The following is a 23,860-nucleotide window of genomic DNA, read 5'->3' on the forward strand; positions in this document are numbered from 1 at the left end:
CACAGAACCTTGTGGAACTCCGTGATTAACGTTGGTGGTCATTGAGGCTTCATCGTTTACAAATACAAATTGAGATCGATCTGATAAATAGGATTTAAACCAACTTAGTGCGGTACCTGAAATGCCAATCGACTGATCCAGTCTCTGTAATAGGATGTCATGATCAATGGTGTCGAACGCAGCACTAAGGTCTAATAATACCAGTACGGAGATGAGTCCTTTATCTGATGCAATTAGGAGGTCATTTGTAATTTTCACCAGTGCTGTCTCTGTGCTGTGGTGTTTTCTAAATCCTGACTGAAACTCCTCAAATAAACTATTCTGATGTAGGAAGTCGGACAACTGATTTGCGACTACTTTCTCAAGGATCTTAGAGAGGAAGGGAAGGTTAGAGATTGGTCTGTAGTTAGCCAACACCTCTGGATTAAGAGTGGGCTTTTTCAGGAGAGGTTTAATTACAGCTACTTTGAAGGAATGTGTTACATGGCCTGTTAGCAAAGACACATTAACAATATCCAGCAGAGAGGTGCCAATTAAAGGCAACACGTCTTTAAGCAGCCTCGTTGGGATGGGGTCTAAGAGACAGGTAGACGGTTTAGAAGTAGAAACCGTTGAAGACAATTGGTCTAGGTTAATGGGAGAAAAGCTATCCAAATATACACCAGGGCATACAGCCGTTTCCAAGGCCACTCCTCTTGATGACAGATCGGTAGTAGTTAAGGGCAAGAGAGCATCAATCTTGCCTCTAATAGTTAAAATCTTTTCATTGAAGAAGTTCATGAAGTCATTACTACTGAGGTCTATAGGAATACACGGCTCCACGGAGCTGTGACTCTCTGTCAGCCTGGCTACAGTGCTAAAGAGAACCCTGGGGTTGTTCTTATTTTTCTCTATTACTGATGAGTAATAGGCTGCTCTGGCATTACGGAGAGCCTTTTTATATGTTTTAAGACTATCTCGCCAAACTAAGCGTGATTCTTCCAGATTGGTGGAACGCCATATGCTTTCAAGCTTTCGTGAAGTTTGCTTTAGGTCGCGGGTCTGAGGGTTATACCAGGAAGCAAACCTCCTTTGCCTCACTGTCTTTTTCTTCAGTGGGGCTATCAAGTCTAGTGTCATTCTCAGTGAGCCTGTAGCACTATCGACAATATGATCAATCTGGGACGGACTAAAGTTAGCACAGGAGTCCTCCGTCACATTGAGACGGAGGACATGGGTATTGAATCAAATGCAGAAGGAATCGCTTCTATAAATTTAGCTACAGCACTGTCAGTTAGACATTTGGTGTAGAAACTTTTGACTAACGGTGTATACTCCGGGAGTATAAACTCAAAAGTTATGAGGTAATGGTCTGACAGAAGAGGGTTCTGTGGGAAGACCTCCAAATGCTCAATGTCAATGCCATATGTAAATAATTATATGATATATATATATATATATATATATATATATATATATTATATGATATATATATCATATAATATATATGATATATATTATATGATATATATACATTATATATATATATATATATATTATAATACAGGAGCACTAGTTCAGTTTGTAAGTCATATATATATTATGATATATTTATATATGATATATATAGATATATTTATATATGATATATATATTTAATAATAATTATATATATATATATATATATATATATATATATATATATATGGTGGGAGATGGAGGGTAAAGGTCAATAGGGGCCCAACCTCTTTATTAACCTGGCCATGTCTTACATGAAAAATGATGAGCAAATAAGGATGAGCCTATTTGTCATTTGAATAATGAAAACAAAATACCTATTATGTAAAACGTAAAAAGAATTGTATGCGATACACCAGAGACAACCTCATCCCAGTGCGTTCAGAGGTACGGAGTGGCCCTCAGCTACCTGTGCCTGCTGTCCGCGGTGCTGAAGCAGTGACGTAGCCGCTCATCACGCATCCTCCTCTCCTGCCATTTTTATTGTGCTACTGGCTAGCTTGCTAAAGCAAGGGGTCTCCATCAGCAAGAGGCGGTGAAGACTGCGGGCGAGCAGAGAGAGGCAGTCAGGTCAGGAGGCTGAACATCCTGGGTAATCGGGGAGCTCTTCCACACAGGAACAACGCTATTAGAAAGGCTGGACAATGTCCGACTTTGACAGCAACCCGTTTGCAGACCCGGACTTCAGCAACCCCTTCCAGGTAGCTTACTCCGCTAACCGACGAGGCCAGTCTTACTTTAGCAGCTCTGCTAACCGTCTTAGCGAATAGCTTAACTTGACAGCTAGTGTTAACTGGAGCTTTGTAGCCGGACAAGCTAACTGTTAAGTGTCGTTCATACCACTTAACGCATCATGTTGTTCCCTTTGTTAAGGAAGACGCTCAGCATTAACGAGCACGTTGTTACCGAGGATGTTTTGTTTGTATACGTCGCGCCAACTAAGAACAAAGACACATGACGTTAGCTGGCTAGCCGTCAGTCAACACCTGCTAGCTTGGCGTGGTTAGCGAAGCAGCAGCTGCTGCAAGCTGGGTCCGTGGTGCCTTCAGGCACCTCCACTCCTCGATGGGACGCCCGGTCAGGAGGGTTAAACACGCCGCTGGAGTGGTACATTGTTCCAGTGGTCCAACATACAGTTAACTCGATACGGTCCACGCGCAAGCGTCGCACACAATGTGAAACTTGTTTTGAGTCGGTCATCTCAGTGAATGAAACGGAGCACCGACGTCTCTCAGAAAACGTGTTCAAATGGTCACGGTGAAGAGGAGGCTTGTTTGTTTTGTCGTTGTTGGCTGGACGCAGGCAGCACGCTGTTGTGTGTGTATGCTGTGTTCAGGGGAACGTATTCCCCTTTGTAAACTACCTTACCTTCCACCGGGGCCCGTCAACAGGACACCTGAGCGGGGATTTAAAGGTTAAGTCCCGCCCCCTCTACTGGCAGGTGTGTTGAGCAGTGGGCGGAGTCTTGGATGGAAGGAACACCTGCAAGCTGCTGGCTCCTAATGGCACTTTGTGGGCCACCATAGACTAACATAGACTGTCCTGTAAGCATGTGTTAGTTAGTGTGGCATTCCCTAGTGTTTCAAATGGCCACAAAAAAGAAAGAAAGTCCACTTCACATATAGTAATATCAGCATTTCTATTGTGTTTCCACCTTGTGTTTCAACTTGTTGTCAACACAACAATAATAAATGGTCAGAAAATAGGAATAAATAGACCCAGCCAATGGTCTGCTGTGCTTTTTAATAAAAAACGGTAGGTTATGCTAACAACAACTAATACGTGTTTTTGGTTGTCGCTTTTACCCTCTTAAAGCGCTTTATGGTCGATCTTTGTCCCGTAGGATCCCTCGGTGACGCAGGTGACGCGGTCTGCCCCTCCTGGTGGTCTGGAGGAGTATAACCCCTTCACAGATGCCAGAACGGTCAGCTTAACGAAGGCATCCCCATGGATGTGTGTGTGCGCATGCATGTGTTTGTGTGCCTTTGAGTCACTGACCTCATTTTATCCACCAACCCTCTTTCTCTCTTCCTCCACCTCTCAGTCACCAAGGATTTCACTGACAAAATGTTACCGTGACCTATTTACAGTTTTTATGCAGGGGACGTGTTTCTGATTGCGCAAATACTAATACGGTGGGTCTCCGCTGGTTTCCAGGCGCCCCCCGGGGATGCCCCCAAAGCTGCTCCTTCCCCGTCGCAGCAGAACACACAACCTGCCATCATGAAGCCCACAGAAGAGCCGCCGGCTTACTCGCAGCAACAGATTCAGGTACTACACACAGAACACATACATTGAATCAGATGTCGTTTTATATCACACACACACACACCGATACTCTCTGACTTTGTTTCTGGTTCACGTTCCCTCTTGTCCTTCATATACCTCATCTGTTTTCTGATGGCCCAACAGCAGCGTAATGAGGTACTGTCTTTCATCTGGTGGTTTCCGTACCCCGTTCGTGAATAGTGCTAATTCCTTCACTTTCCCCACTTGTAGCTTCCCTCTTGCGGTGCAATATTAGAGCTAGTTTAGTGCTAAGCGAAGAAGACAAGTGTGTTAACAGTAGCTGATTGCTTTCCCAGTCGTAACACCTTTCTTTTCCCTTCTCAAACTAGCTAAAACAAATAAAATACCTTCATTACTCCCCTGATTGGATATCTTAACTTGCTGTCGGGCGCTGGCTAGTGAATTTTAAGAGCATTTCTGTGTCTGTGTTAGGACCAAGCGCGCACTCAGGCTGAGTTGTTGAGAAGGCAGGAGGAGCTGGAGAAGAAAGCGGCTGAGCTCGATCGTCGGGAGAGAGAGTTACAGTCCCACGGGGCCGCGGGAGGTCAGTCCGTCAACCACTCCCTTCACTCCCTTCAGTGCCTTACCTTATTCACCTTATTTATCTCCGGGTCTTGAGTCGTCGATCCAATCAAAGCTAGATTCACGGCACTCATGTGTGACCTTGATCACATGTGATATACAGTACAGTATACATCTGTCCACCCAATTATATTCTGTATCATAATTTGCATAACAGAATTTTCTGCAGAAAGACCTCGTTGCTTATGTCATAACCGTTAGGGTTGGCAACATCTTAGACGCACCACACTTTCACGTGTCATGAAACGCGCGAGCTCCCAGCTGAGAAAAAGCCACTCTGTACTATGTGGAATGAACATTTGGGAAAAGCAATTTTGAGCTTTATGCGCTACATTCTCAAAAGGCATCGAGAATCTGGGACAGTATGCAACCGTTTAAAAACTAATGTCGGGTATTTTTTCGCGCTAAAGTTTCCTAAGTAGTCATAAAAACGTGCCGTTTTAAAACACCAATGAAGCTAGAACAGTTGTGTTGATATGTTTCTTCATTGGCGGTGGACTGTAAATCAGTCCTTTGTTCGGATTCATGCACTTTGATATAAGTATGCTTCAAAGGGAGACATCATCTAAACGCTGTTGCCTTTGTCCACACAGGCCGCAAGAACAACTGGCCTCCCCTGCCAGAGAAGTTCCCCGTTGGCCAGTGCTTCTACCACGATATCGCGGTGGATATTCCTGTAGAGTTCCAAAAGACTGTCAAGATCATGTACAACCTTTGGATGTGTAAGTGGATCGTTATATTACGCAATTGACTTTGATTCTCACACATTCCCGTCACGCATGGACGAGCCATAAAAACGTATTGCATTGCAGAGTCGATGCGTCATCAGACACACTGAAATGACACCTAAAGTTCTTTATTTTTTCCTTCTACCAGTTCATGCAGGCACGCTCTTTGTGAACATGTTTGGCTGCCTGGCCTGGTTCTGCGTGGACACGTCCCGCGGTGTAGATTTCGGCCTGGCGCTGCTGTGGTTTCTGCTGTTTACGCCCTGCTCGTTCGTCTGCTGGTACAGACCGCTTTACGGGGCCTTCAGGTAAGCCGACGCACGAAAGACATCGCACCACGTTTTTAAAAAAAAAAGTGTCACATGGGAAGAGAGTTGCCAAGTAAAGACATGGACAACGGCAGACTTTCACAGAGGAATTGACCTCACATTGCCCTCTCACTACCTTGTTCTCTGTCTCCACAACAGGAGTGACAGTTCATTCCGCTTCTTTGTCTTCTTCTTCGTCTATATCTGTCAGTTTGGGGTTCACGTTCTACAAACTATCGGCATCACTGGCTGGGGAACGTGGTGAGTATTTTGTTGAGCTTTTGCACTGCTCCTGTGCCTCGACCAGAGCGCCCACTGACGCTCAACTCTCGCCGCCCCTTGCTTTGTTTTGCCAGCGGTTGGATCGCGGCCTTGACCGGTCTGAACACCAGTATCCCGGTGGGCATCATCATGTTACTGATTGCGGCGCTCTTCACCGCGCTATCCGTGGGCTCGCTCATTATGTTTAAAAAGGTGAGGTGGCACTGCGTGCCTGAGGGGGCGGATCTAAAATAACTCTACTTGATTCCAGGCTCACCTTTTTCCTCTTCCTCTCTCCAGGTGCACGCACTGTATCGCACCACCGGTGCCAGTTTCGAGAAGGCTCAGCAGGAGTTCGCAACCGGGGTCATGTCCAACAAGACCGTTCAGACTGCGGCGGCCAACGCCGCGGCCAACGCTGCGACCAATGCTGCCCGCGGGGCTTTCAAACCTCAGCCATAAACTGACGCAACCACAACACATGCATACACACACACACACACACACACACACACACACACACACACAACACACAAAAGTTGGGGATGCACAACTCTGGCAAATTGATTCTATTTGTGAACACTGTCCCGCCAAGTTCACGCTGCACACTTTGCTCAGGATGTGCAAAGAGTCAGAGGAAACAACGGAGACGGAGTAAAGTAACCAGAGTTGTCCACCTTCACTTGAGATCAAGTTTCACCGCCCACATTCTTCCCGTCTGCTTCTCAGTCAGATGTCTGCTCACATCCCATGAAGCATCCACCAAGTGACTCGAGGCGTGCCCCCCCCCTGAAGGTGATCCTAGGTTCAGGCAGAGGTAGCAGTTCTGGCTTACCGTGTTTTTGTCATGTTGATGACCTCCAAATAGCTTTGGTTCATAGAGTACAGAGTTATGAAGAGTGATAATCCGATCATGGTGTTTTTGCACATAGTTCTGTTTTTGGTCACATGCCAAATGTACAGTGCAAGTTTGCCCTCCGTGTGAATGTGCAATTGTTCTTTTCGGGGGGGGGTTAATCCGGAGTTTGGTCATTTCAATCTGAAACATAAATTGTTCCTTGTCCTACACCTGTGCTTCGACTCTGAGACAAAACACCATCCTGGTAGTTCACATAAGTAGAAATATGTTGGTATCTTCTTATGTTAGGGACGCACCTGCTGCCCCCCAGCAGCGCTGCAGTGGCACCTGTCGGTTGAGCAACTGTTCCCACTTGTGTGTGCTCCTCTGATTGACAACGTGGGCGGAGCCAGCATCTCTGATGACGACGACATGCATGTTTAGCTCACTCGAGGTAGCCTTTCCTCTGGCTACAGGTGGCAGCTGGGTTGTTTATTGGGTGTTTTCTGTGAGAAGTGAGCCGTGAAGTTATGGCATGTCCCCAGGTGGACGTTTGACTGATGAGTGGATCTGTTTGTGAGGACGCGCTGAACACCCAGGTCAACGGGGTCACCGGTTCTCACCACAAACCTAAAAAGAGGCCCAGTCACATGATTTCATGGCTCTGGTGCACTAAAGGAGGTGGACATAAAATTAAAGAAACTTTGCATTTTCCTTTACGTATGTATGACATTAACAGACTGCTATGTGGCTCCATCCCAGTCGTTTTTTTTCCTTTTAGTGGCCCGTCACTCAAAACTTAACACTGCTGTGAATCTGAGGGCCGCTGGGTCGTAGCCTCCCACTGTCCTGCTTCCTGACGAAAAAGGGACGCGTACCATTCATTCATAGGGAGAGACGTGGCCGGCCTTTTCTCGCAGAAGATGACGTGGACAGTGGTAAAGCTATGCTTTTTCTAGAGATTAACCTGCATCCGTGAAATAGAAAGGAAAGAAAACATTGATCCTGTGTAATGACAGACTAACCGGTCCCTTTTTACAGAAAGAAAGAAAGTCAGCCCGTATGTTTTTTCCTCTCGTCAGTGTCGGATTACTGGCCAAAATGAGCATTGAGATAACATGATGGACATTAATTAATTTCTATAAAATGATAACCAAGTTGTTCACACTACTGTCACTTAAGTGAAATATGGACCGTGGGTCACATTTGTGTCGCACTCGTCTGAAGATAGATGACTGATGATTAGCGCTGCTGTTATTACAAATATATGTACTGAACTCTGCAGTGGTTTAAATACTCCTGCGAGTGTGAAGGTCAGTAATTAATCATGAAGTAAGCCTCCGTGTTTGGCAGTTTTGTTTTTGTCTGCAAATATTTTTGTTTTTTAATATCCACTGCACTTGTTTTACGTCGACCTTTTAGCATAAAAGACAAAACGTGTTTTGTTTTTTTTAATTTACGAGGTAATTTAAAAGTCGTTTGCATTTCAAATTTGTTTGGCTTGATTCGACATGTATGTGTTATGTTCTGTGCGGTTTTATAATGACATGATCATAGCATCAGCTAGATTGTAAAGTGACTTTGCAACTTCACCCTTGCAAGAGGTGCGCTGGTATGGATGAGGATGTGTGTCGCGTGGGTATGAAAGGCAAGAAGAAGAGATCATAAACATAATCTCCCTCAAGTGTTATTCTATGTCCTGAAAAGCTGTGAGAAATCTACCAAATGTCCATTTAGATTATTATTTTAGTTTTTAAACCTCGGTTGGTGATTTGCTCCCTTGCCATGTTTAGTTTTAAGATTATTTCACAACTTTTCTTTGCGATAAATACCCACATGATTCCCATGTATCCATAGTAAAATGAAGCCAATGCCACCGTCGGTAATTATGACACAAAACTGTGTTTTTGACCTGTGACCACGGGATTTCATTGGATCAGAGGGGAAACTCCCTAAAAGAATTTAAAAAAGGGACACTTGTATATTTTGTAAAGTTGAAAATTTGATCCTCATTATCAATCACATGTAAAAAGAAAAAACGTAACACACTCTTGTCTGGCCTTCGTTGCATGTGAAATAGTTTGAGTTTTGTATATTTATGGTATTAACATGAAATAAAATTTGAAAGAAATATTGCTTTCAGAGAGTTACGCAACTTCTTTTGCTGTAAATTGTACTGCCAAAAAAAACGACATAAACCAAAGTTTTTACAGAGAAATTATTCAGTGGGTCCCAGCCTTGAAAACCTTCCAAATGAATCCACGTCTACTCGTGACCCCTCGTCACAGTTTGCGTACAGACAGTCGAGAGTGGTTCAACCAAAAAGTTGATGTCCACTGGTCAAACTCTTACATTTTAACAGGTTTACGAGGATTGAAGAAGTAAAAACCTAGCAGTATTTATTAAAAGCCTCCAAATGTATCTTGCAGCCCTGCATGTGAAGCATTGGCGGAAGTGGAAACTAATTTTGTGGTATCTTCTTTCCATCACTAGGTGTCAGTGTTTCCTCAGGAAGTTTTTTTTTTAACAGAAAGGACTGTGTCAGAGACAGAAAATAAAAGTTGTAAATACATAACACAGACAGACAGAATTACTAAAGGCCTGGTTTATTGGAGTACAAAGTACGGACTGTATCTTTCCACGCACACATGGAACTCTCATACATGTGGCATCATTCAATGTGCCGCGGGTGCCGTTAACTCTTTTGTTAATGTAACAAAAGCACAGTAAACCTATTCATTTAGGCACAGGCGGACCAGGAATGTCTCATCCTCTGGGTCCGCTCGCAAACGCGCTACAGTTGAATTATTGCACATCTCATCTACAATGAGTCAAAGCGGTCACGTGATATACTACATTTTTACAGCAACTTAAGGAATCACGGTTGGGGAAAATGGGAAGCAGAGTGGAACGAATCGAGGGCCGAGTGCAAAAAAAAACACTATCGGGGAGAAAAACACAATATCGTGGAGGATCTCCAAAAATACCACAATAAAACGCCGCTGACCCGCTTTGCATTCATCCAGCAAAACGGAGGCTTCTTGGATTTTTCTTTTTGTGTATTGAACGTCTTTACAAAGCCAGATCTCGTCTGTACCATTTGTCATAAGATAACAACAACCCCCCCCCCCCGTGTGAGCACCATGAAAGTTGAGCCCCTATTCCTTTTCTGCTCCTTTTCACATACTCTACCAGTTATCAAGCTGCAAACGACAATCCGTGAAGCGGCGTAACGTTAGCTCGTCTTACTGTCCTGCTGTGCCGTACAATCGGGAGCATGTGGACGTTTAGAAACCTCAAAATTCCATGTCTGTCTCACACACACACACACACACACACACGCACACATACACGCACACGCACGCACACACACACACACACGCATGCGATCTGTTGCTGGGAGCTTAGTGCAGACATCTGGTAGTGTTCAGTGGTTTGCTGTGGTTTGCAGGTGAACCGTGGGAATGAACATATAATGGCGTTACACACCTACACACTGGCCGTTTCTCAATCCAAAGTACGCTGAGTACAGACTTGTGTTCTTTTGGAGTTCCGGAGGACTCAGGACGGTCTTTCTGCAATTGGAACAGCAGCGAACTTGATGACGTCACCACGTCAGCTGTTCGTGCTCATGAGTTTACTCCAATTATTCATTGTAAAAAGAGAAATTTGTTTTTTAAATTGTTATATATATATAGTTATATTAACACATGTAATTGCAACCCTCAGTTAGAGGGTTTAACTAATAATAATAATAAAAAACTCTTTGTGCTCTAAACCTTAATGATATTTCATGTGTAACCGCTACGGAGACATCAGAGCCAGCGGATCGTTTAAAAACGTCCTGCCGACATCAGGCTGTTCTCGGCGGCCATACTGAGCGCTGACCGCCCGGGGCTGCAGGCTCGCTCAAATCTCCGAAACCGTCGGCGCATATTTTTTATCGGCTGAATCTCGACAAACCGACAACGGATTTGATGCTTAAACTAATAACTTCTCGCCTGAAAACATCCTAAAATTACATTCCGTGACTCAACAACAGTAGTATTTATAAAAAGTAAACTTTCATTTGAGTATTTTCTCCTCCGCCATTGTTCCCAGTCGCTGGTGCGAAATGCATTGTGGGATATTGGCTGTCCAAAGTACGCACAAGTCTCCTCTGATGCATCCTTTGGAAACTGGGCGGATCAAGTCACATCCGGGCAGTACTTGGGCCGCGACTGATGACGTTTCACAAGTCCACGAGAACACAAGTACGGACAAGAACGCATATTGAGAAACGGCCGATGTTAGTCTGTCCACAGGAACACTAACGACGCATCCACTACCAACTCCTCTAAACTAATCTATTCCAGCACAGTGGTTTGTTTAAGGTGAGAATTAGTACAAATATAAAAACACTATCACGGGTCAAAAAACATTGGTCTACAGGCAAAGTTCATTGGCCTGCTGCTGTGCCGGAGCCCTTTTGTCCGTTTAACCGCTCAGCTTGAAGCTGTCACAGAGTCTTCCATCTTTTCAACAATCGTTGATTTTATCCATGCCTAGCTTGAAGATAATCATTCAGAGAAATGTCCGTCCTCCCTCCACTGAGATCTACAAGTGTCCACGCAAGCAGAAATCACACAAGGACGATTTCCTGGCATTTCCACCGAAGGTTCGTAAAAAGGCTCAGAGCAGGCAGATCAGACTCTTCCCCTCTTCGATCTCCTCTTGGACCTTATCGCTGGAGGTGGCGATCTCTGCCTGTGCGGACAAAACGGCGCACAGGAAGGATCCCAACGTTCCCCCTATCGCCGCGTAGAACGCCCAGCCGAGGGAGCACAGAGACGGCCTGAAGGGCGAGGCCTCGGGCCCGCAGTAGCCGATCACCTTGTCTGAACCCCAACCGGCGGGGTACAGCATGAGGCCCACCATCAGCAACAGGCCTGGAGAGAGAAAGAGAGACAAAGAGAGAGAGAGCAGACGATGAGACGAGGGGTTGAGTCACGTAAACATCGGGGCAGAGAAAACTGATCACAGAGCAACTGGGAGCGCGGTGACTCAACTCTGGCGAGGAATATGTGTGTGTGTGTGTGTGTGTGTGTGTGTGTGTGTGTGTGTGTGTGTGTTCTTTCAGCTGACAAGCGTTTGATTTGTGATGCGAGGAAAGGCCCCCATTTGACCGCTCCTGCAGTGATGTCACTCATTGACAGATCAGCCGCTCGACAGGCCTGTCCGGCCAAACGCACCTGTGGGAGCCCATCGCTGTGGAAACATGCAGCAAGACGTGGCGAGGTTCGGTTGGAATATCCAACCTCCAACTAGGAGAAGAGCGATGGCACGCCACTTAACGTTGCCAACTCATAAAATCAGACGTTTCAACTTGTAAACTCGACAGCAGCGGAGGCATTCCCCAAAGGCTACAGTGTGATTATAAAACATATAGTAATAGGCTTGCATGGGTGTGCAACCGCTATGAACTCTGATTGTTAGCATGAGCTGCGGTGGAAAGTGAAATGTAGCCGTTCAGCTCCTGGTGTTTGCACATGATCCTTCCCTGGTTCCCCGAGGGTGCTAATTTTCCTTCCTTTTTAACTGGCAATGAAAGAGAATGAGTGTAAACGTTTGGGGGTTTATAGGGTGAAATCATTAGCATTTTAGTGGCAACATTATGGCACGGTTATAACATTTCAATATATCAGTTAGACAGGGGATAGCAATAAATTCATGGTCTTGTGTTTTCACGGGCCCACCAGCCTTCATTGGAGGGAGAAAGGCATTCACCGACTTTAAAGGGGGCATATCATACTCATTTTCAGGTTCATACTCGTATTTTGTTTGTTTACATGCTTTAACGCTGAAAAATACCTTTATTTTTCTCATACTGTCCGTCTGAATATACCTGTATTCATAAAGCTATTTCAGCGCCTGTCTGTTTGAACCCCCCCCCCCCTCCCAAAAAAGCCCAGTCTGCTCTGATTGGCCGCGTTCTAATGAGCCTACCTGAGACATAAGAATCTGAATGGCTTGTTGAATCCCATGTTTGCTGCCCACAAAATCCGGATACCCAGAGATAGGCGAACAAGCACTGAAAAAGTATTTGTTCATGATATTTTAGAAAATAAGAAGCAATAAACTATCAAATTAAATAACGTGAATTTTGAGGTCAGATTTTGATGTTTGTTGACAGCATTTACAATTAATATATACTGCTGTGCTTTGGGGTGTCCTGTTGGCCAAGTGGTTGGTTTGATTTGAGCTGGGTATCTTTGTTACATATCATCTCTCTCACTCTCTTCCTGTCTATCCCTAGTGTACACTATTGAAAATAAGAATAGAAGATTTAGACTAAAACTGATTCCTGATGTGTGTGTGTGTGTGTGTGTGTGTGTGTGTGTGTGTGTGTGTGTGTGTGTCGGATATGTGCAAAACCAACACAAATGGATATCTCACCTGCGATGGCCTGGAGCAATCCGCAGATGTTGAATATGCTCTTCTTCATGATGCTCTGGAAGCACATGCTGAACACGGAGATACAGGCCACTCCTCCCAGCACTAATATCCCAGCGGCCAGAAACAACATGGCCGCCTGCCAGAAGCCGCTGGCCACTTCCTCAAAGGCCCCGGCGTAGGGCCCGCAGCTCACCATCACTCCCCGGGACCCGACACGAAGGCATCTACTGTAGAGGCCGAGAGACGGCCGGTAGTCCCCGGAGCCCACGCCCGCCCCGCCCGCGCTGGGGTCCGACCGAGGGAATCCCAGCAGCCAATCGGGGCTCATGAAGGCGATGAGCTCGGCAAAGGCCACAACGATGCTGAGCAGCGTCCACAGCATGGAGCGGCATGTTACAATAACATGGCACATGGCGTCAACTCTTTCCGAGATGGCAACAGCCGATGATAAAAAAAAATAATAATAATCTTGAAGCAACAGAGTTTAAATTCCTTTCCCTGATAAACAGAAAGGTCCAGCAGATTCCTTGTTTGGCTCCTATCCTTATCTGAGCCGATGTTTTCTTTCCTCCTCCGAGGGCAAGGTCCGGCTCTGGTCACGCCAAATAGCTACAGCGCACCGAAGCAGCTTCCCTCGGCCATGGCACCGTCTGTAAAGGCACACCCACAGACACAGAGAGACACACGAGAGGGTCAGAGACACAAGGAAACTGTATTCATGAGAAGTGGGAGTAACGGACTCGTGCAAGGGGAAAGGGGGGTGAGAAAAGAGGGGTAAGAAGGATGCACGGCGAATGGTTTCCCATCCGCTATGAATCACCGACTCCCTTGTGTTCGCCCCACGGGATGTTTCATTTGTACCATTGTCCTCGAACAGACCCCAGATCTTCCCACAGAGCGCTACTTCACATTCACCATCAGCCGGCTGCGAGTGCAACACAGTGAGCAACACTTCCAGATGTCCTTCGGAACACGAACACACACACACACACACACACACACACACACACACACACACACACACACACACACACACACACACACACACACACACACACACACACACACACACACACACACACACACACACACACACACACACACACACACACACACACACACACACACACACACACACACACACACAGTCGCCACTCACCGCCCACCGGGCCTTTGTGCGATTGATATCTGCGTAAATGACAGGAGCCGTGTGTGTTTTGCGACTGAGCAGCTGTCAACACAGATCAGTCCAGATCAGCGCACCATTTAAACTGCAGTCTGAAGAAATATCTTTCGACAGCAATCCAAACTTGACTACAAATAACTTTTTTAGAGCGTGTGTGTGTGTGTGTGTGTGTGTTTCTGTGTGCGTGAGTCAGTGTGTGTGTTTTTGAGCGAGCATGTATAGGTCTCTATAATCAAAGCGATTGCTGTTACTATGTTATGATCTCGTTGCCGTGGCCACACTGGCCTTGACACAGCCGTGGGCTCGTGGAAACAAGGGGGGGGGGGGGGGGGGGGGGGGTTCTCAGAAGCACTCTGATGTCATGAGTGTCGTGATCCAGCGTTATGATGACACACACAGGAAAATATGTGGGAGCCGGGTTCAAAAACAATGCGTGGTGGACTGCTGTCCTGATGGATCTCTCTAGTGGAGTCGGTGATATCCCCCCCCCCCCCCGGCCCCACAGAAGAAGGTTGGGAGACCCCTTTTCCTCCCAGGTTTTGAGATGTCTGTCCATTTTGGTGCCTCCGCGCCAATACAACGGAGGTGAATGCCATTGAATTCATCCGATGTGAGGTCCTGGGACAGGGATGTCGTATGTGTACAGATTGTAAAGCCCTCTGAGGCAAATTTGTAATCTGTGATATTGGGCTATACAAAATAAACTGAATTGAATGGTGATCACAGCAATAAACCATTATTAGCCCGTTAACCCAGAGTGAAATGTTTCGGCGCGACCTTGTGTGTGGAGGGTATCATGTTGTCGTTTTCATCCTGACAAATCAGCAGCGAGCGATGTTCCCTTCACACGTCACACGAGCAGTTCTTCTGTAAGTCAATTTCTGTCGTGTCATGGATTTAGCCATCGTTCTGATGTAGATGATGTCCCCATTCCCAATCCCCCCTTTAAAGCTGTTTTGTTCACTGTTTCTCCAACAGCCGTCAACGAGCACAACACCAGACCTAAGGACATTTGAACCGCCGAGCAAATCAGAGATGTGGGCAGCGATTTAGGGTTCTATTAAAAGATATACTTTCTAAGAATAAAAGATGAATTCCAGTGTTTCCTTTAGAAGTGGTTCCTACTGAAGAAATAGTCCCGACTAACTGCTGACAGCGAGGTTTGTCACAGGGATAATTCTTCTAGCAAGACAAGTTGCTGTTACATTTTCTCAAATGTTATTCTTCACTTCTGTGAGCACCAATAGCCTCAATCATTCTAGGGGTCGAGTTTTCTTTTTGTAATTTGGGCTCTTTAAAAAGTGTATCAGCCCAATGGATTTATGACTTTGACATAAAAGAGAAGCGAGGCTAAACTGATAAGAGGGGACCGTTTCGTTGGTGATGAAAAGTTCAGCACAAAAACATTCATTAAGAGAAAACATTCAGGGGAATTACTGTGGTATTAGGTTGCACATAACCTCCCCACCAGCCTCCATTCAGGATGGTAAATCACCCCGCCACATCTGTGAGGAATGAACACTGATGCTGTATTCTGTCTGATACAATCTGAGTCGGTTCAAAGGAGGAAACACTTCAGACGTTCCCCTGGCCTGGCCACAAAATACAAAGTATTATCTCATGCGGCTAAAAAGGCTGACTGATTCATCCGAGGTCGAGTAGAAACCAGCAGAACTGGGTCACGATAACAAAGTCACAGGCATGACGGCATGTGAGGAGCCGAGGTATGGGATTTGAAACGCTTAGGATGCGGGTGTCGCTCGGCTTGGACTCAGTCGCGTCTGCAGTTCTGCGGTTCTGTTTTCAAGCACTTCCAATGCTTTAATATCTGCCACATCGACATCTCCGCTTAAATTCCACAATTTCGCATTCCTAATTAGAGATTCAATAACCACTCAGCCAAAAATAAATGGGGGTATAATCAGCCGGCCTGAAGATAAACTGAGGAAGCAAATTTCAGTTTGAGATTAACGCCGCAAAAAAAAGGAAACGGCAGATATGAACAGGAAGCATCGGTGTCTGTCTCGACAGCCTACGAGGCGCGGTCTTGCGTCGTCAGCAACGATCCGTCCGACTGTCTTCTTTCAATCTAAACTCTGAAGAGACGCTTGCGATTCTACTTCCAGGGGAATTACGGCGACAAAGGAACATGCATTTGCAAGCATGTGTGTGTGCAATAGTTACAATGGGTCTCAGCCACCCAGGCTACAGTTTGGGGTTTCTATGTGGAGTTTGAGTCTTCTGTTTACAGCTGATTACACGGTCCATCCAGGCCGGGCATGGCGCTGTTTGTTAAGACTACGACGTCCCTCAAATTAGCCTCACTGCCTCTTTAATCTACAAGGACGGAGCTTGAATGCGCCTCGTCAAGGCCGTTGGCGGGCACCTTGTGCCACACACATCCCCGTCCCCGGAAATCCCTTCACCCTTTGCGAGGTGAAAATGTCAAGTACTGTATGTTGTTGTTTTTTTGCGAGTGGATATTAATGATATGACGGCCACACTGATAACATCTTGATTTCATACTCGAAGGATTATCTTTACGGTCTTTAACGCCGGATCATAAATGTTCCAATCGTTTGAATGAGAGATCCTAATCGGCACAGCTGGTGACCTGAATGAGAGGTCACTGCATCCTGAAACCGAGGAACACTTTTCCGTTGAACAGACTTCTGGGAAACTTCCTCGGCGAGGTCGGGGGTTTTCTGTGCGTTTATGCGAGCGCCGAGGGTGAGGAGAACTTTGACACATCAGACGCTCAGAGTTATGTCTTATTCATGGCCAAGGCGGCGCCGGCGAGAGGTCTCTCGGCCGCCCCGGTTGCTTTTGATAGATATGCATCTTCAAACCGTCAGATCTCCGTTACCGCAGCTCCCTCTGCAGTCGCCCGTCACAGATATGCATCAACACCAGCACCGACAGATCTGGGGGCATCCCGCCGCTTTTGTGAGTCCTCCCACGATGCCAAGTTCAATCGTTTACTCAGCAGGTACGCCGCAAGATGAAAGCGGCGATGTCGTTCCGCATCTGATCTGGACCCGCTCACTTCCCCACTGCTCGCTGGTCAGAAACCCAGTCCCACAGGACTACGTGCACGAAGTGAAGGCCTGAGGCCAACTCACACAGTTTTCCAATCCTTCATTCAGCGAGCCAACACGAAACAGTCTCCTTGCCGCTGCGAGACAGACTTTCTCGCATGGTATCACGGGCCAACAGTTTGGTTGTGAAAACCGGTCGGCCGAGCAGCCTGTAGGCTCAATAAAACGTCTACTAATGAAGCGTAGCGTCAGTTTGAGCCGAGCCCTGTCAAAGCCCCCGGACGAAGCAGTGGATACGAGGCGTAAGTGGGTCAGTCAGTTGGCCGTTAGTTGAAGGAACCCGCCAAGTAGTAAATCTGGAGTAATTGGTCCGAAATATCAGCAGAGGCTCTGGTAGCAAGCCAAGGTGCTGGTGAAATGAGTGCTGGCCACCGTGGTCTGTTCTGGAGAGTGAAAGTGAACGAAGACCAAAGGTGGGTGGTTGAGAGAACGCAGTTGACCCAGATTGTTCTATGAAAAGAGGCTGGACACAGCATTTGTTGATTAAAAAAAGTGCAAGAGACGATGAAAAATGCTTTTGTTTCTCTATAATGGCATGAGCTTGTCAATGTTCAGGTTGGGATGCACCAGTCAGACATTTTCAGTCGCGGTAGCGACACCTGGGTTAAGCCTGTGCGATATATCGATATTATATAAATATTGTGACACCAGATATCAACTTAAATTTTTGGATATTGTAATATGGCGTATGTGTTGTCTTTTCCTGGTTTTAAAAGCTATGTATGGTGATCTAATTTGCCTTCACCCACTTAGTCATTATATCCACACTACAGATGATTTTTCATCTATAGAACATATTGTGTATATATTTTTGTGAAAGCACCAATAGTCAACCCTACAATAGTGTTGCAATATCACGTTCTTGGTAAATAAATATTGGGATTTTAGATTTTATCCATAGCACAGCCATGAAACCAGAGTACCGATCCTAATGAATAAGCTCTGTGGAAGTGGCTGGGGTCACCGTTTTATGTGTAATGCACTTCATATGCACTTCATATTATTAAGTTAATATACATGTAGTGAATTGTCTTTTAATAAAATGGACGTATCAGATTGACCCACTAGAACCCATACACGATCCAGCTATTTGAGTCACTGACATCGGTGTGAGTTTCGGTGCATCTCTGGTTTAGGAAAGCATATCTGAGCCCCCCCCCCCATTGATCTGGGCGGGGAGGACTCCATAGATCCTGACCAACAACCTCAAACCAAGGCAATCTTGTCCCCTAAGCTGCAGAGCCTGGCCTGGTCTGGTCATGCATCTGGACCAGCCAGGAGGAAGGCCCTCAAACCAAAAACCACATAAGAGGCTGCTTCGTCATCTTCGGAGCTACACACAGCTACCCAAAGAAGATGTGGACACAGTAAGGAAATCCCTCAAGAGAGTCAGGAGAACACAAAAAAACAAGCGATGTGAAACTAGTATGATACCAGTCGGAGTTGGGCAGGACAAAACGTATCCTTCTTTCATAAAAGAATGCGGTGGAGCTCCAGGCGAAGTGTGGGAGAATGAAGCAATGGCAGTAGCTTGAATACTGAACAGACACTGGAAAAACATCACACCCTCAACGCTCAATTCCTCAATCAATCGCCTATTCATTTTTAAGAACAGACGTCATTCTCTCGTCTTCATCAAGTCTCTATTCTGTTGGGGATGATGCAAGAACAGTGGGCAAGCCAGAACACCTGCCGCAATAGAGACAGCCATGCCCTCCAGGGGACGCCTCGTAAATGTTAATTTACATCCACGGAACAGCAAAAGATCAACACTGAGCTCCTGTTTGACCTCCCCTACCCCCCAGCCCCCTCCAGGGGTCTGAAATGACAGATTTGTGAACTTGTGAAACACGAAACTCGACGAGAGAACAAAGGCCTTTTCCAACCAAACAAAAAAAACAAGAGAACTTGCATACAAAGCTAATTTTCCCTTTGATTGTCACACCTAAACCTGGAGCTTCAGGGGGGCGAACATTTACCTGTTTTCCCAGAATGCTCCCAACAGGAGAGGAGAGGTGGCAAAAAAGAGACACAAAGTCGAGTTTGGCTTTGTTGGTTTCCTCAAGTCCCTCTTGAGTCCTCCCAGACATTGTGAAAGAAGAGCCCAAGAAAGAGCCTTTAAGAGCCCCTTTCTCGCTAACCACAACCACGTGAGCCGTCGCTTTGGTAGCCCTGCATGTGCATAAAAAGAGAAAGAGCTGCAAGTGGAGAAGATGTTTCCCATGGATAGGCATTCGCCACAACTCGCGTCCCATGACTCCAACAACTGAGTGATGGATGGCTATCAGACGCAAGTTTAGTGCTCCAGAGTTAATGTTGATGTAATAAACAGACCCAGATTAAACACTATAAAGCAATTCAAGTTGTGGGGAAAAAAAACATTCAATGTAATTTACTCCGACTGGAGTGAAGACATGCCAGCAGCCGATCTCAACGACAATAATAGGCCCCAGAAATGTAAACAGCAAGTCAACAGTTCCCAACAGCGTTCATGAAAAACAATAGTTACTGACGCACAAACACCAAAAACAAATACACACCCGTAAACTGTGAGAAGGATCCACCCTGCGCTCGCTCGTCCGGGGTGTAATTGCATCAAAGCGCATGACTTACCCGGAGGAGAGCGTCAGGCGAGGCCCGTTTGTGCGTGAGTGTAACTGAGTGAGAGAGAGAAAAAAAGAGAAGGCCCGCTTCATCTGGTGCCACTCCGCTCAAACAAAAGGCAGCACAAAGATGTGCTGCCCCCCCCCCCCCCCCCCCCGCCTCTCGCCACCGTTGGCCCAGAATGCACCTCCCTGGGTTGTCAAAGAGTGGCCGCCGTGGCCCCCTAACCTATTCAATATGTGCAACACCCCCGGCCCCCTCGCTCCCCGCTTCGACGCCGTCGGGGCCCCAACATTTGTGACGCACAAAAAGCCCCTCAGTGACCCTCACATTTCACTCGCACAAAGACAGGAATGAGACGGCTTTTGCTCGGCTCCCTCCTCACCTCCTCTGCTTCTGTAAAGATGATGCACACGCAAAGTTCATGCTTTTTTCTCAAGAGCTCCAGATCGTCCCTTTTACAGTAAAGGAGGTGTTTGGATGTCGCTTATGAGTCCACCAATACGTAAGCTTGCTTGTGATATCGGTAACTACGCCACCACACAATGGCTGCATAGAGCACTGCATTAACAATCTAACTTGGCACATAGAAGAAAAAAAAGCATGAAAGACAAGAACCTCCCTGCACTAAAAAGGGACACTACACTGATTTTACATCACAAGATCAGTGGACTTGTCATGGAAAGTTACGACGTGCGCTGTGAAAACAAAAAATTGTAGAATCCACAAAGGGTCATTTCGAATTTACAAGACGAATTTCGCACTCTGAGGGAAGTGAATGTAGAACAATGTCACGATCTGGAAGTGTCTATTTGAATGTGTTGTCTTCTCCTATAGTTCTACTCATAAATCACTGACCATCTTCCGATGTTCTGCAGATGTTCACAGGTTGAAAATCAGTCACAGAAGACTCTGTTACATATTTCTCTTCTGGCTGGTAATAAACCAGACCACAATGGATATATTTGACATTCAAAGACTTTTGTGTTCACTAGGAAACCCAACTTGCTTTTTCACAACTGAAAAAGCAATCGCCATCAAATTTCTCCATCCAGATCCAGTGACACCAAACAAGTTTGCACATGTCACCCTGTGCGGTTGTCAAAACTCAATCTAGGAAAAGCAGGCAGGTCAGGGCAATCCCACCAAAAAGTAAATTACAGCGGCAAATAAAATAAAATAAATAATAAAATAACTGCTGGAATTTGTTGTTAATACGCTGAAGAAAAATGGGATTTGCAACAGTGTAAACGTTTTGTTGAGGGCGACTTCCTCCACTCATCATGTCACTAGAGTTTGTCCTTGAACTCAGCAAGAATAAACACGCAACGGCTGTTCCTGGTTTTGTTTAGTTTATGATGTGGAGCCACTTCCCCTCTCTCAGGGTGCGTCGGCCAGAGAGCTCCATGGGTGGCTCTCACATGGGTGGACCTCCTCTCCGTGCGCGTCAAGGACGCGGGGTTGCGTTGGAAAGACATGTGTGAAAGACCGATTAGGATTTTTTTTTTTAAAACACTTTAAAATATCTTTAGATAGCCGTGTAACAAGCTGTTGGGCTTCTGGTGGAGGTGATTTCTCTAAGAAGTCACTGCGCTGTGATTTCCAGCTGTTGCCAGATGTCGCGCGACCGCAGAGCTGCACCTTTAGATGGCTCACTTTCTCCCGGTCCACACACGTCATCGCCACCACACGAGTCGCCTTCAGCACCGGAATCAATGCAGCATGTACACTTCCTTTCAACAACAACAACAACAACAACAACAACAACAACAACAACAGCCGCCGCCAATAAACACAGCGTCGCGCGACGAGTTCTGAGAAAAGGAGAGTTGTTTCCTGACAGCATGAAGGACTCTGACCTACAAGCGAGACTATGTGGCGACAACAACCGGCTCATTAACGACACTTTTCGGCGACATGAACTCCTGCCAGACTTTCAAACAACGTTACGCTTTACGTTACCCTGGCGCATTGTCTTGTACTTACGGGAAGTCAGCGTGGTGGAGAGGTTTCTGCAGGCGTAGAAGAAGAAGAAGAAGAAGCTCTCCTTTGTTTTGAAACGCTGGTTTTGTCTTCCACGCGCGGCGCAACCCTCCACGCGCTCATTCACTCGAGTCGCCTTTCTTCGGGACGTAATTATTCTCTTTCTACCCCTCAACGTAAAGCCGCCCCACCGCCGTCTGACGTCGGCTTTCTTCCTCTCCTCCCTCCCCCTTCTCCCTTCCCCCCTCTGCGCTCTGCGCTCGTCTCAGAGAGGAGGAGGAGGAGGAGAAGAAGAAGAAGAAGAAGAAGAAGAAGAAGAAGAAGAAGAAGAAGAAGAAGAAGAAGAAGAAGAAGAAGAAGAAGAAGAAGAAGAAGAAGAAGAAGAAGAAGAAGAAGAAGAAGAAATGAGACTGATTTATTCACCCTTCCTTTGCTGCTTCTTCTGAAAATTACCACTGAAACCCATCATTTTGTACGATGCTGCTCCAAACTCAGTCAATATGTCCCTGAATTGGTTTAGAACCAGTGCAGATCATCGACAGGGACTCTAAACCATATTAAACAAGGAGGTACAGTGGTCGTCCATTGATCCCTCCCCCCCCAGTCTAAGACATGATACTGAAACCTCAATTTGCTGTGATCTAGAATGTGTTTCACTCCTGAAGAACGGGTGATGTAGCCAATGTGTGAGTCAACGGGTGAACGCAGACTTGTTTTGTAAAGAGCTTTGAGTAGTCGCGAAAACAAGAAAAAGGCGCAATATAAATGCAGTCCATCTCTCATCCCCATCGGTCTGGTTCTCCAAATGACCAACGATATGCATGCATATGACCATAAACACAATGAATCCATCTGCTTTCTTGTCAAACCACTAAACCAACACATGTGGCTTTTGCACTTGTGGCTTATGTACAGATTTAACAAACAATAACATTAACATATTAACCACAATGTGGATTTTAATATAATGAAGTAGTAGAGACTCAACTTTGACTTGATCAGTTCTGTTTTTGAGATATAGCATCATATATAGACTGCGGTGTCTCCACCTCTGTGTTGTTTTACCAGGCAGCACAAAGTAATGAGAGAACCTCCGTCACGAGGTTCCAGGAAAGATTTCAGATCAGATTCCCTCGGCATGCTGTGTCTCCTCCTGTAGAGAAGAGACTGTTTCCTTTCCTCTCTTCTCATTCAGGGAGCTGAGCCGGAGACATAAACCACACTTATTACATTGTGGTCTGTAGAACGGTGACAACTCAGGGACTGACTGTCACACTGGGACCATATGAATATTTTAGGGGGGGTACTCTGCAGTGAATGACGTCGGGGGCCCCAGCTGCATGCTTTGAAGGATTTTTGTAGCTTGTAAGCAATGTCAAATGTTGGCGGTAATAAATTGCTGGAGGAGGTCCTTGTAGATTGATGAAGGCCTTGCGCAGTTCTGTCAAGAGTCACTTGAGTAACCGAGGTATCATTTACAGACAGGTTTGGAAAGACATACTCGTTCTGGTGTGTTTTGGGAGGCCTCTTTTGTCCAAATCGAGCCTTGTCTTTAAGAACACTTGTTCAGCTTCACGCCTTCCATCTCTATGTTTAGATATAATGCCGGAGAATAAACATCAGAATCCAATAAACATGCTTTCTCACTGTCTAAATGTTTAATGTCTCCTTGAAGCAGTTTTCAGTCTTGTTTTACATTTTTTATAAAATCTAATGAGTCCAGTCATGCTATTTCACCTTCTTATTCATTTAAACACAAGTGACGCATGCTGGGTATAAAGCTCTCTTTGTTTAGACTATCATAAATGATGTTAAGCAAAGATCCCATCCAAGTGTCAACATTGATGAGGGTCTACTTGTGACCACTTTTGACCTGCATCATAATGACTTTTGTAGAGCCTCCCCTCCACATTTTGCAGCGTTTGTGAAACTCAAACATTCTGAGTTTCACCACATTGCTATTTACTGGATACTTTCCGCATGCTGTTTTTGTATGTGTGTGTATTTTGTACGAGCCTACAGAACCCTAAAAAAAAGCCCAGCAACATCTT

At 45.9% G+C, this 23,860-nt stretch overlaps 2 protein-coding genes across 5 annotated transcripts; one reads left to right on the forward strand and one right to left on the reverse strand.

The window, feature by feature from the left end:
- The first annotated feature begins 1,917 nt into the window (after positions 1-1,917).
- On the forward strand, positions 1,918-8,647 carry LOC117736730 (secretory carrier-associated membrane protein 1-like). Of its 4 annotated transcripts, XM_034542250.1 has the most exons (10): positions 1,949-2,198; positions 3,341-3,421; positions 3,655-3,768; positions 3,910-3,921; positions 4,219-4,330; positions 4,962-5,090; positions 5,245-5,404; positions 5,564-5,665; positions 5,761-5,878; positions 5,966-8,647. In XM_034542250.1, exons 1-10 carry the CDS (start codon positions 2,142-2,144, stop codon positions 6,125-6,127), a joined length of 1,047 nt encoding a protein of 348 aa, XP_034398141.1. In that variant the 5' UTR covers positions 1,949-2,141; the 3' UTR covers positions 6,128-8,647. The 4 variants fall into 4 exon arrangements, with proteins under 4 accessions (XP_034398142.1, XP_034398141.1, XP_034398143.1 ...); XM_034542251.1 differs by lacking the exon at positions 3,910-3,921 and having other exon boundaries at positions 1,918-2,198; XM_034542252.1 differs by lacking the exon at positions 3,341-3,421.
- Positions 8,648-9,093: 446 nt separating this feature from the next.
- Positions 9,094-22,068, reverse strand: LOC117736864 (LHFPL tetraspan subfamily member 2a protein-like). The gene is made up of 3 exons (XM_034542493.1): positions 21,813-22,068; positions 12,939-13,588; positions 9,094-11,431 (listed from the first exon to the last, which is right to left on the reverse strand). The coding sequence occupies exons 2-3, from the start codon at positions 13,348-13,350 to the stop codon at positions 11,175-11,177; spliced, it is 669 nt and encodes a 222-aa protein (XP_034398384.1). The 5' UTR covers positions 13,351-13,588; positions 21,813-22,068; the 3' UTR covers positions 9,094-11,174.
- Between the last annotated feature and the right edge of the window lie 1,792 nt (positions 22,069-23,860).

The sequence above is a fragment of the Cyclopterus lumpus genome, chromosome 9 (assembly GCF_009769545.1).
Source record: "Cyclopterus lumpus isolate fCycLum1 chromosome 9, fCycLum1.pri, whole genome shotgun sequence".
In the NCBI taxonomy this organism is placed as follows: Eukaryota; Metazoa; Chordata; class Actinopteri; order Perciformes; family Cyclopteridae; genus Cyclopterus; species Cyclopterus lumpus.